The sequence below is a fragment of the Sabethes cyaneus genome, chromosome 3 (assembly GCF_943734655.1).
Source record: "Sabethes cyaneus chromosome 3, idSabCyanKW18_F2, whole genome shotgun sequence".
Lineage (NCBI taxonomy): Eukaryota > Metazoa > Arthropoda > Insecta > Diptera > Culicidae > Sabethes > Sabethes cyaneus.
In genome coordinates this window covers 24,861,439-24,874,703 of record NC_071355.1, presented here as the reverse complement: position 1 = coordinate 24,874,703, position 13,265 = coordinate 24,861,439, and the positions used below count along the sequence as shown (strand labels likewise).

Sequence of the window (13,265 nt, the reverse complement as noted above, 5' to 3'; positions counted from 1 at the left end):
ATTCGTAATAAGTTGTTGTTGCTCGCGCAGTCTTCGTTCTAGCTCCGACTGCTGTTCCAGCATCCGACTGATGATCTCTGCTTTCTTCTCCAGCTCTTCTTTTTGCTTTCGCAGAAGATTCTCTTGTCGAGCTTGTTCCTGCCGCTGTTGCTGTTGGTACTTCCGAAATTGGCGCTCTTTCTTCAAATACTTCTCTTGTTGTCGCCGTAGCTGGTCGGTTTGCACTTCTTGCGTTTGTTGCTGCTGCGGGGCTACGTGTATTTGTAACTGTTCATGCTGGTTTGTTGTCAGATCGTCTTCTTTCCGAGCTGGTTCCACAGGAGCGGGCTCGACTGTTTCCGAGAGCTTCGGGTTAGTTGCTTCGACCCACTCTTCGATCCGACGGTTAGAGACGTTGGAACACCGACTCGAGCCTTCCTCACTCACTAGATCTTCGAGGATTCTGTATTTGTTGTTAACATACTCCATGTGGTTCTGGGCTGCCTTCTCTTCTGCGAGTCTTCGGCGTTCCTCTTGCTGATGCTGGAATGCTTGCTCTTCCTGCAGCCTCAGTAGTTGCAGCTTGGCACGGACATTTGCAGATTTCTGCGACGAAGAAATAGACATTCCAGACAGCGTCTCCACGACATCGATCATCGGTAACTCTATTGTTGGCAACGACTGCTCATTCTGTTGAACAGGCGCTTTATCGGAAGGCAGCTCTGCCCATAAACGCATAACAGTCCCATATGACTTTTCACCATTTTTGAGATAAACCTGGGAATCATCTTTAAATTACCTATTCTTTCAATATTTCAAACAAAAAAGCTATGTTTGTTCCCAAAATGTTGAAAAAAATATTAAACTATGTCAGTCCCATATTACAAATAAACGCATAACAGTCACAGTAGTGAAAATATATGAATAAGCATTTGATTTTGGAAATTCCTGAACCGATTTGATTGCAACAACTACCAAACGAAAGATTTTATGGCCTACAAGAACCTATTGAAGAAAATTTGGAGCGGATACACGGTTCCGAAGCAATAGTCGGAACAAGTTCCGGAATATATGGAACTTGAATCACCTTGAATCACAATAATTCCATTATACGACACGTCTAAGTACTCGAATTTGCAAAACTAGACCATTGGTAGTTGTATAAAGTGTTCAAGACGTCATTGACCATATCTAACCACATATCCGGAAATGCTCCGGATACCCCTACAGGGATCAGTTTCTGAATAGAACTAAAATACAACATGTGACATCTCTAAGTACGCGAAAGTGCAAAACTAGCTCAGAATAGTTCATTTGTCGTCATATAATATGTCCAGGATCACATTGGTCACACTCGGACACGTTCTGGGAGTGTTCCTGACACAGGAAAGCGACCAGTTTCTGAGTTGAACAAAACCCCTTATGCGACCCCACGATAACAAATTACAAATAAAAGCAGAAAATGCTAGGAACTGGAAGTTTATCTTCAGAGTTATCCTTACTCCCGTAAAATTTCAAATAGTTCAATACAGACATTTGAAACAGTTGAATTAAACGTGCACGTGAATTATCAAAACAACAACGACACGTGGTTTTGAAAATACTCCATCGGCAGTCACCGGCTCACCGGCAACGCAAGGATCAAGGCATGCTGTGAGTGTGACTGTTATGCGTTTATTCTTGCTTATTCAAGCACAAATAAACGCATATCAGTAACTTCGGTAGTTTTTATAAGTTTTTCGCCGCTGCACGTTTTTGCATATGTGACTGTCTTCCATTTATGGGCAGAGCTGCTGATGACAACTTGATGGCATTGTTAACATCGTTGTACCAGGACGAACATCAGATTGAACCAACTCACGTTTAGGATCGTGACATGTTTTACAAGCATTTTCTTCCACTGTTGCCTCCAGCATTACCGCATTCGAATTACTATCAACATCACCAGTAGCAATATTACCACTAAGCAAACTTTTATTTGACACACCGCCTCTCACCGCATTGAATTCATTATCACTTCGCGGCATTTTACTATGACCGATGGCTGCTTCGATAAACGAAAATTATATGATTTTGAAAAGTGGGTTTCAACGGGGAAGGACTTCCAAAATTATTATTCTCCGACCGGGGGTAAATAAAACAAACGTTCCAGTTCCAGGTGAATATAATTTTCCTAACAAATGCAATTTTACCGTAAGTTTTTAATTGAGATTTAAATTAATAATATTTAGTTTTTAAAGACTTACGTTTAGTTCCCTTTACTTATAATTTCAGTCGTTTAAGCTTTTCTGATCAGTATTCGGTGCCAGCGCTATCCGATGCTGGTGCTGTTACTGTAAGTGGCAGCTATAACCGTCTTCAGTAGTGATAAGGACAGCTTTTAGATTTAACAATAGGATACCTTTTTAGCTTAGTCGTAAGTTTCAGGTATTAAAAAGTTATTAAATAGACCTAGTTTAACTATTCACAAAGTAATCGTAGTAAATTCCTTTTGCTGTTTTACACTTAGTTTTCTTTGTTATTGTTTACTCACCGATTTGTCACGCATACCTCTCAGTGTACTGTCAATTAAGCTACATGATTAACGAAAGGTGCGTTCATGATGGCCAGTGTGGCCAACACTGACGAAAAATTGACGATGAATTTGACACCATCTTGTGGAATTTTTTAAAAATCACCAAAACAGCAGAAAATCAACATAACAGTATTTAAGGCTTCTTTGAACTGTTAACAACAAGATTCAGTAACTGATATAGATTAAAAATTGAAGGAACAGATCAAAAAGTATAGTAAATTGGATCGATATAGTGTTGTTGCATGTTACCCCGCTGTTGCAAGTTACCCCGTTTGACGATAACAGAGATTTTGGAGCATCTGGGTGAAGGATTGCCTGCACGAACTGCAACGACGCTAAAGAGATTTAAAGATCACCCAGTTTAAAATTGGCACACTCGTGTTCATTGTCGATGACAATGCACCTCTTTTCCAGTAGGTCCTCGTTCGCATAACTGATTTATATCCCGGCTCCGATGGTAATACGCGAGAATTTTGATACGTTTTATGAAGTGTGCAGAATATAAAGCTAACACCAAAACTACATAATAAAAATGAATTAAGGAGTATATTTAACTTGATTATTATGAAAACTATCACTTTGCTGCACTATTAAACCCATGTCAGGTTATATTGTTTCATTTATACATAGTTGATCAAATCAAATTGAACTAAAATGACGAGATAGGTTGTCAGCGAGCTCGCTATCTACAAGCACAAGAAGGAGTAAATTAGAAATTAGACGGTGGCCGCTCCATACTCTGCCGCACCGTATAAAATAGCGACCAGTCAAAGTCGAACAAACTGCAGCCGCAGCTGTTGAGAAAATATCCGCAATTCTTTGAGAATCTTTCGATCCTTTGAACCATAACTGGTGATCTTGTGAATTAATGTTGCAGTTCGAATGCACTACAAAAACAGAATTTCTCCCAGAAGTAATTAACTCAAATATAATCATTGATTTACCTCGCTGTACGTTAAGCTGGAGAACACTACCAAATGCCAAATGAAGGATAAAAAGAATGCATCGTATGCCATGTTGGACCAGGCCATCTGTAAAGTGTCCTCGCTTACTTGGCCTGCATACGAATGGATCAATCCAAACATGGAGAACGCGGTGAAACCGAAAGCAGTTGCCAGTGACACCATGGCCTGACCGGTGAAGCATCGATTAAACAATTCGACCGCGTCGCACAGTTGATCGTGGAGGATGGCAATTTTCCGGATCATTCGACGGCAGGTTTCTGGATCCCTGCTCTGCAGATCCACCGTTGAAGAAGTTGGTAGAAGGTGACTACACCGTTGGTCAAACATGAATTATAGTCGTATTTTTTACAATCACAAAGCACTTACCTAATCAATTTGTTCAGTTTTAAAAATCGCTTTCGTATCGATTGGATTGTTGAGGTGAACACAATACCGGTACTCTGATACGATAGCATTACCCAGATAAAGCAGCACATACTAATCAATACAGTGTGCCACTCTAAAACAACTGTAACGCGACCACCTCTAAGCGTTAGCATCAGTAAAATCCATTGTATGTATCCAACTGCGATGACCAACACGCCATTGCGATGTTCCTTCTGATAGTTCCAGCGACAGCCGAAATATGTGTTTAACTGAAAAAAAGTTGTAACATACATTTTTATAAATTTCTTTATAGATTTCAGACTGGATACTGTTACTTGTTGGTCGAATTTATTCAGAATCATGTTGCATCGAAAAATTCTCGTTCCATTAGCGTAGTTTGCGATGATGTTGGTAACCAGCGAAACAACGAGAACCACCGTCGTTCCATACAAACCGACACTCAGAATGTTCGAATCGCTCATCTCTTGCAACTGCACTCGGAAACTTCCGTAAGTATAGTAGATCGTAGCACAGCACAGGCCAAGTCCCGCGATCAGCCGCAGCTGATCGGTCGTTGTTTGTTCGGCCGTTAGATCCTTAAAATTAATGGTGATTGAAGTAAGACAGAATGCCTGCATAACTCGATAAATTGGACGACGTGCTTCCAGCAGGTTGTTCACCGTGAACCATCTCATGACCGTGGCAATGCGCTCGGAAACAAACGACAGCTGTTAATGAAATAACTTGAAGCTTCAGTGCCACACTCAACAGAATAGCTTCGAGAATAAAATTACCGACCAAAATTTGATTCCGAGTAGATAGCACTAATTGCACTCATTAGGATCCTAAGCGAGGCAGTCCTCTTCCCAATAACTGCCGCCACCACAGTGACCGCAATGCGTTGGTTCCGAGTGGATGACTTTTTCCAATCAATCCGGCCCGTGTATCTGACGGCTAGGATGTTTCTGCTGCACTTCGAAACGCTGGATTTCCAACGGCAAACTCACCGGCGGACACTGCTCGATCAGGCCGGATTGGTTCTTACCTTGGTGATGGATTTGTTTCTCGCGACAGTGGCATTTCGAAATATTACGGCCATACTGCAAATGTCGGATTCGGTGCTTCTGAGCTTGGGCTATTATGTATCGTTTATGTTTGGAACTGTGATCGCGTTGGCCATTCCGTCGTGGAATAGCTGGCAGGCGGAGTCAGTGTTCGAAATATACGCAAACATTGCCAACGTCGACGATGACCTAAGACAGTTAGGAATTACTATTGACCACCAGAAGCATCACTTCGTTTCCACTGTTGTCGCCTGTTTCGCTGCATTTATTCCCAGTTTTCTTTTCGCTGGCACAACTTACACATTCTTCGTGGGCAGTGTTTTCACCTACACCAAACAGTTTTCACAGTACTTGATGATCGTTCCTTTTCTTCGCTCAACTTTGGTCATGCAAATATTTAATAGCTACCTAATGTTGACCCTTTTGTCTCTGCAAAACCGCTTTGCTGTTCTGAACCGAGCTTTCAAGTAACAAAAATCAAATCTATTTCAATTCCCATCCCTTATGTGTTGCCTTTTATGTCAAGACAATTATTCCAGATTTCTCCAAAATTTTCCTCGAAATCCACGGAAGACACCAATCATCTCGGGAATATCATAAGAAAGTTTGCTGCCCTACACGATCTACTGTGCGACACGGTGGAACTTTTCAACCGGTGCTTCTCTGTCCAGGCCATGCTCTGTATGGCGCCGAGTTTCAGCTTTACCGTCTTTTCTCTATTCGGTGTGATTCATTCGTACGCATCACGAGCAGATAACGACACCCTGCAGGTATCCTGGTCCAACATGATCTACGATATGCTGCCCGTGTACTTCATGATACAAATGGTGCTATGTTCCGGATTGGTCCATGCCAAGGTAAGCTTAAACACATAATAGATGTACTAAATCTTATTACTTGCTAATTGAATCGAACACTTTGAAGTGTAAACAAACGGCAGTTTTGATTCACAAAACAATCTCCTGTGGCGCGTACAATAGAAAATTGCTGATGGAGCTTAGAGCATTTTCCCAACAATTGGGACATCATGCACCGAAAATGTCCTGCAGAGTTTTCGACTTCGATTGGACGTTATTTTTTACGGTAAGTGAAAGATGAACGAGTTTAATTGGAAGAAACTTTAGTTATTAATTTTACAGATGGCCGGTTCTCTGACAACCTATTTGGTGATTTTGGTACAATTTGACCTAGTCAATTTTAGCACCACTAATCGTAAGTGAGAATAAAATGCTATTTTAATTTTAATGGTGACTGATAGATTAATGTTAAATATAGAAAATTATAGAGTTTTTCATCCTAGAACACATCTGATCTCTATTTTTAATACAATACACTTGATACAAACACTTTTACTACACTCTATGTTTCGTCAAAACTGCTTCTTCATTTGCTTTTGATAGAAGGTCATTTACGAAAACTTAGATGCAAAGTCGTCACCCGGTTTAAAGTAGATTTTTATGCGGTTTGTTTTTTACGCGACTATTTTTACGCGAATTTCGGAATTTACGTGCTTCTTTTTCGTGAATTTCGGCATTTATGCGATTTATTTCTACGTTGTTTTGATTTGCGCCGAACGTATTCTTCGCGTAAAACGCGGCTAGAGTATATTTAATTGTATTAATTTGTATTTAATTGTATTAAAATATATTTGATTGTATGAAAGTATAGTAAGTTTCGTGTTGTTTGCGCAACATTCTCCCCAACATCTTCATTGTCTAATAGCAACGGATAAAATACAGATTTCTTTACTGCGCGTTTGGTTCTACCATGCTGCATTCATAAGCCAATTACTCGCGTAATAACATCGGAGAAGGGTAACAAATCAGTTGAGAGCATGAGCCAGATCCAGAGCATTCATCCAGATGCTCCATAACCTCTGTTTAAAATCCTGCACAAACTGTCATCGTGGTAAGCGTCAAGAGGGAATACGTTTATACTGATACCAGAAACTATCATCACTTACATGCCCAATTAAAAAACACACTGGAGTAATAGCACCGATCTCATTACAAACATTTGATATGAGTGTAAGCGGACGCGAATTCAGTATTGCCTCAATATGGGTCAGCACCGCGGAAAGTTCTCCATGTGAAAGTTTGAGTTCAGCAAGGACCCTCTTAAGATTAAATTTTACAGATTTTACCTCGGCTTCCCAATTACCGTCTAAGTGCAGGATTTGTGCGGGGGGAATAAAATCTGCTGAACGGTTCATCTCAGTATTCGCCCCACCAAAATTTGTTGCGTTATCTGTATGAAGTCTACGAGGTATTCCACGGCGGCTGACAAAATGTTGCAAGGCTCTTACAAATGTCTCAGATGTCAAGTTCCAAACCTCCAAACGCAAAACATGGCTAACCATTGTTACTGGCGGAACCAGAGGGGTTCCACCTGCTATACCCCTGGTCCCTGGTCGAACCACTGGGGACCGTCTGGGGTGGGTGCTCACGACCTCTTTTCACACCCGAGCACGAGCGTGAAACTCTTACGGCTCAAGGTCGGCTCTGGCCTAGTTCGTTAATCAGGACTTGTGATAAGTGTAAGAAAGGAAAAAGTTGCTATGTATAATTTTAACCTTTTAATTCCCTAACTTTTACAAGAAGCTGTGTGTGAGTGTACGAGTATGTGTGGGTGGTTCAGTATAACTTACTGCCGGCGACGACGATGACAGGGCAACGAGGATGATGGTGCGATGACACGGGGCTCTTCCAGGATACTTCGGGATCGCAGGCTCGCAGTAGATCCCAACAGTTGGCTATTTCTTATTTCGATGGGATTTCGCGTGCTATCCTTCTGCGGGTCCTTGGTGCAGGCAATCACAGATGCCAGCAACTGGCTGAACCTTGTGCCGGAAGGTGACACGTGGTGGGAAGGCGTAGAGACGCCGATCGGGGTTTTCGCCGTTGATTTAGGAACCTTGACTGGTCCCGATGCTCTAACGGTAGTCGATTTTAGCGAATGGCTCTCCTGGTAACGTCAAATGGCAACACGTGGAAGACGGCTGGACAGTAGCGGATCTTCTACCTCACAGTTTTCCGAGATATGCAATATCGGGCGGATTTGTTAGCATCCAAACTAACCGCGACTTCTTACGTGATCCGAGAATGGCCTTACGGAATCACTTTCCTCGGTTAGTATCGGTTTTAGCCTTATTCAACGGGTCCTATATTGAAGACCGGATTAGTGTGACAATATATGGATTTTTCCGGTGTACATTTCCGCACTTCCTATATCATATATTTGCACCATCTTTTAATTTACCTGATTCGATTGCTTTTCCTCTGTTTTTTAACTTTAACTCTTTTTAAATACTTGATCTAGATATAAGTTTTAACTAAAATTTTAATCTTCATTCTATAATCACGTGTTTCGTTTTTTTCGATGTCTTTCGGTCCACGGTTCGTTACCAATTACCTTTCCTGCTGAAATTATCGCTTAATTTCCCTCTTACTCGCCATCTCTTTCACTATTCCCTTCTACTTCCTTTTCAAACCACCCACTGAACTGAACTTAAACCGGTTCAGTTATCGTTTTTCGTGTTTAGTGTAGTGTGTGCTTAACTCTAACCCTATTTGTTTTGTGTATATTTGAAATGGCCGTATTTAGTACTCCGGAGACTATTTAATGAAATCGATGACAAATCATACCAATTATGGACAACATATATACAAATGTTACGAACGGTAACACCATGCATATACTATACAGACTTAGCGTTTAGCTCGAATTTTAAAATAACGTGCGAAATCGAAACCAAATTCTGCTGGATTAACCCGACAGTTAGGAAGTTCTCCCATCAACTGGGAAGACACAAATATAGTGGTACAGTTTAGTGACTGGCATCTTCGAACTATAGCGGGCCATCACCGTCTAAAACATCGCCTTATACGCATACCAATTCTCATATGAGCCATCGAATATAAGCAGTGGAACTTTGACAGGTGACAGATAGCAGGAGCACTAGTAGACTGAAACGGCGATGAGAAGGAATTTCTTGTTCCATCCCGAACAATTTCATCAGGATGTGTTGTAAGTGAAAAGTGAAAGTCGATAGAAATCTGACTTGACATAGACCATTAAATTGAACTTAATTTTTTCCCAATTTGGCTTGAGGCTTTATTTCAAATTGAATTTAAATAAGGGCATTCCAGGAGCCCGAATCTTACGATCCAGAAAATAACCATGTCAGTTCAGAGTTCAGAAGACTGCGGATACATTCCATTGGCCAGTGCTTGCGAAGATATTTAACTTTTGTATTAGTTCTTTGAGTTCTTATATTGCATTATAGAGCTCTATAATGCAATATAATGTACATCAATGTACATAAAAGAGTCATAGCCGGGAACTGAAACAAATAGTTTTATGGTATTTTTGGATCTTATTTAGCTGAATAAAACCATTATCTCCACTGAGCTGATTCTATAGGCGGGCAATATGGCTGTTTAGTGTGAGTGGCTCTGAAGCGTCTATTGTCTGCCGCAAACCGATTCATATGATCGGTGTTAAGTCAGACAGAACCGAGTGGAAAAATCTGACTTCGAGAAAAACGCATTCAAAGTTTGCTACATTCGAAATCATCTTCTGACTGTGGCTGTTTGTAACATTTATGTAGTCTCTGATTAGAGTAAAATGTTGCTTAGAAAATTCTTGATCGTTTGCTATCATTCTCATTTTTTTAAATTTTGCGACTTGGTCCGGTCTGATTTAACACCGAACATATGACATCGTGACAAGCAATCGAGTCTAGCAGTTGGGTCGAGCAGTCGAGTCGAACAGTCAAGTCGGGTGGTCAAATCGAGCAGTCGAGTCGAGCAGTTGAATCGAGTGGTCAAGTCGAGCAGTCAAGTCGAGCAGTTTAGTCGAGTAGGTAAGTAGAGTAGTCGAGTCGAGCAGTTAGATCGAGTAGTCTAGTCGAGCACTTGAATCGAGCAGTCGAATCTAATGGTTTAATCAAGCAGTTGAGTCAAGCGGTTAAGTCGAACAGTTGTGTCGAGCAGTTCATTCGAGTAGTTAAGTCGAGTAGTCCAGTCGAACAGTTTATTCGAGCAGTTGAGTCGAGTTGTCCAGTTCAGCAGCTGAGTCGAGCAGTCAAATCGAGCAGCTAAACCAAGCTGTTCAGTCAAGCAGACCAGCCGAGCAGTTGAGTGGAGCAGACGAGTTGGGCAGTTGAACCGAGCAGTATAATCGAGCAGTTAAGTCGAGTAGCCCAGTCGAGCAGTTGAATCGAGTAGTCTAGTCGAGTAGTTGAGTCGCGGCCTCGAATCGAACAGTTTAGTCAAGTAGTCGGGTCAAGTGGTTCAGTCGAGCAGTTAAGTCAAACAGTTGAGTCGAGCAGTTGAATCGAGCAGTTAAATCGAGCTGTCGAGTCAAATAGTTAAGTCGAGCAGTCGGGTTGAGTGGCTAAGTCGAGCTGTTGAATCAAGCTGTCAGTTGAGCCGAGCAATCAAATCGAGTAGTCTAGTCGAGCAGTTGAATCGAGCAATCGGGTTGAGCAGTTGAGTCGAGCAGCCGATTCGAATTGAGTCAGTTCATTCGAGCAGTTGAGTCGAGTAGTCCAGTAGACCAGTCTAGTCGAGCAGTGGAATCAAGCAGTTGAAACGTGCAGTTGAGTCGAGCGTCAAATCGAACAGTTGAGTCGAGCAGATGAATCATGCTGTTCAGTCAAGCAGTCCTGACGAGCAGTCGAATCGAACAGTCCAGTCGAGCAGTTCAATCATGCAGTTAAGTCGAGCAGTCGGGTCGAGTAGTAAGTCAAGCAAATGTGTTAAGCAGTCGAATCGAGTAGTTAAGTCGAGTAGTCCACTCGAGCAGTTAAATAGAACTGTCCAATCAAGCAGCTGAATCGAGCAGTCGAATCGAACAGTTCAGTTGAACAGTTCAGTTAAGCAGTCCAGCCGAGCAATTAAATCGAGCAATCTAATCGACCAGTTCAGTCGAGCAGTCTAGTCAAACAGTTGAGCAATCGAGGCAGTCCAGCAGTCGACCAGGGAGGTGACTGAGAATACAACCCATTGCATTGCTACGAAAGCATGACGCCCTGTCAGGGACCTGTTTTTAATTACCGATAAGCCTCTTATGACGTCCTGTCACAGACCTGGTTTTGGCTACAGACAAGCCTCTTACATAAAAAAAAACTTGAAATTGGATTTGCAATCAAAGAATAAATTAGACTTAAAATTATTATTAAATTAAGCTAGAAATTGGACTTAAAATCGGATATGCAACTTAACATTGGACATTAAGGTATATTTAAATGTGGACATGAATATGAAATTAAATATAAAGTTTTACTTGAAATTAAGATTGACATATTTTGTTTCACTCTTCCACACGTTTCACCTTTCTAGTGTTCTGTTTTTCATTTTCAATCCCGTTTTGCCATTTTTTTCCGTTTTCTGGTGTTTTGCCTGCATATTTCTTTTTACTTCCATTTCTCCTCTTTTTCTTTCTTCTGTCTTGTATTTTCTACTTCATTGTCCCATTTTCTTCATTTCTTGTCCCATTTTTTCTTATTATCAGTCCTCAGTTCAATTTCACTGAATGTTTGTAATATTTTTCTCATTTCCCATCTTTTCCCTTTTTCGTTTATGTCTTTTTCTAATACTCCTTCTTGTTTTCGTCTTCGTCTGTTCCGTTTTTCCTCTTTTAGATGCCCTGTTTTTTTAAATCTTCGGTCTTTTGCTGAAAACCGGTCAAGGAAAAAAACGAAGCCAAAAACAGCCCTCTTGCCTCTTGCAGTTTTGCCTCTTTATTTGGTTCGTTTTTTCCAATTTTTCGTTTCTTCTTTTTCTGTCTCGTTTTCCAATCCCGTTTCCCTTTTGTCTTATGTTTTTCCTTTTCTTCTATCTATTTTCTGTTTTCTTTCTATGCTATGCTTCTTTTTCCGTTTGGTTTCTCTTGGTTTCTGTTTCGTTTTCCTTTTCTCGTCTCGTTTTCCTTCTTATTTTTCCCGTTTTTCACCTATTCTATTTTGTTTTTTTTTTCTTTTCTGTTCCGTCTTTCCTACATTTGTGTCGTTTTGCCTCCCTTTCACTCGTTTTTCTTTATTTTTTTCCAGGTGTTTTCTCTTTTCTTTCCCCACTGTTTACTGCCTGTTTTTTGTCCTCGTTTGTTCCAGTTTTCTTATTACGTACTACTTTTCCTCCTACTCTGACACGCTCTGTTTTTTGTTTTCAGCCAAATGTAAAACCATTTTTCTCGTTCACTATTCTCGTTTCTCAATCTTCCTGCTCCCGTACTTTCGCTTTTTTTCTTCCGTTTTTTTCCTTTTTTGTTGTTTTTTCTCTTTTCTGTCTAGTTTGTGTTCATTTTCTTTCCAATTTACCTCGTTTCCTTCCCTCGTTTTTCTTTTTGTTTTCTTTCGTTTTTCCTCTTTTTGTATCCAGTCTCCTCTTTTTTCCACCTTTTCCCAATGTTCTCCCGTTTTCTTCTTTTTCATTTTTTTCCTTTTTCATGTCCCGTTTTCCGTTCAATTGTATCACGGTTTTTCATATAGCTTTTTTCCATGCCAGTTTGCTTTCTCACATTTTTTCTCTTTTCTTATTTCGTTTTTTCAGTTTTTGTCTCATTTTGCCTTGCACTCTTTTCCGTTTTCTTTTCACCAGGAGTAGGTTTTGGATTTGAAATGGGATATAAATTGCATTCAAATGGCAGTTGAGCTTGGTAATATTTGGAATTACACATATTCGGTTTGAGACTTGGACCTGAAATTTAAATTATAGCTGGACTTGAAATTGGACTTTATTAGACTACTTTTACTCAATTAATTTACTTATCACAAAAGTAGCGGCAGATTAAATTAAAACCGTTGACTTTTGGGTTATAAAAATTATTTTGTAGTATGTTAAATTTTAAAGGAAGAGTGGGGCACGTGCCCCAGTGTTCGTAACCAATACATGCAGCTTCAGATTCTTCTCTAGCACAATCATCCACATCCAGCATAAAAATTTACATCTGCAGATTATTCACGTCCACATATTCGGGTTCTACGGTCCTCAGCGTAGACACATAAAGTATAGTAAGTTTCGGGTTTTGCGGGTTGGTCGCTCCCCAATGAACTAAGAGCAATCTGGAAAGTCTTTGGTAAATGATTTTTTTCAAATATTTCGTAGAACTAAAATAATAGTAAAATTGAAAAAAATTACTAACGAAGCTTACTGAAATCTACATAAGATTGTCAATATTTCAAATAACTGCAGTGTCTGTTATCCACTGAATAATACAGTTGATTCACAGTCGATAACACTAATTACACTCATTAGAATTCTAAGCGGTACGACACTCCTCCCAATAGTCATCCAGTCCAGTTCAAAGACCGCA

The 13,265-nt window shown here is 40.5% G+C and overlaps 2 protein-coding genes across 2 annotated transcripts; one reads left to right on the top strand and one right to left on the bottom strand.

Moving 5' to 3' along the window:
* Window positions 1-3,174: 3,174 nt before the first annotated feature.
* Window positions 3,175-4,580, bottom strand: LOC128739395 (uncharacterized). The gene is made up of 5 exons (XM_053834878.1): window positions 4,221-4,580; window positions 3,886-4,154; window positions 3,620-3,826; window positions 3,303-3,348; window positions 3,175-3,240 (listed from the first exon to the last, which is right to left on the bottom strand). Exons 1-5 carry the CDS (start codon window positions 4,578-4,580, stop codon window positions 3,175-3,177), a joined length of 948 nt encoding a protein of 315 aa, XP_053690853.1.
* Window positions 4,581-4,781: 201 nt separating this feature from the next.
* Window positions 4,782-6,169, top strand: LOC128739394 (putative gustatory receptor 28b). Its single transcript, XM_053834877.1, has 4 exons — window positions 4,782-5,192; window positions 5,489-5,806; window positions 5,874-6,032; window positions 6,089-6,169. Exons 1-4 carry the CDS (start codon window positions 4,782-4,784, stop codon window positions 6,167-6,169), a joined length of 969 nt encoding a protein of 322 aa, XP_053690852.1.
* The last annotated feature ends 7,096 nt before the right edge of the window (window positions 6,170-13,265 follow it).

Bases quoted from the DNA above. Each gene is read 5' to 3' on its own strand.
- LOC128739394 (XM_053834877.1), top strand. From the start codon at position 4,782: ATGCGTTGGTTCCGAGTGGATGACTTTTTCCAATCAATCCGGCCCGTG. The intron at 5,193-5,488 runs GTTGTCGCCTGT...CAATTATTCCAG, and splicing joins AGCATCACTTCGTTTCCACT to ATTTCTCCAAAATTTTCCTC. The intron at 6,033-6,088 runs GTAAGTGAAAGA...TTAATTTTACAG, and splicing joins ATTGGACGTTATTTTTTACG to ATGGCCGGTTCTCTGACAAC.
- LOC128739395 (XM_053834878.1), bottom strand. From the start codon at position 4,580: ATGAGATGGTTCACGGTGAACAACCTGCTGGAAGCACGTCGTCCAATT. The intron at 4,155-4,220 runs GTAACAGTATCC...ACTTTTTTTCAG, and splicing joins TGAATAAATTCGACCAACAA to TTAAACACATATTTCGGCTG. The intron at 3,241-3,302 runs GTGCGGCAGAGT...TTGTGCTTGTAG, and splicing joins ACTGGTCGCTATTTTATACG to ATAGCGAGCTCGCTGACAAC.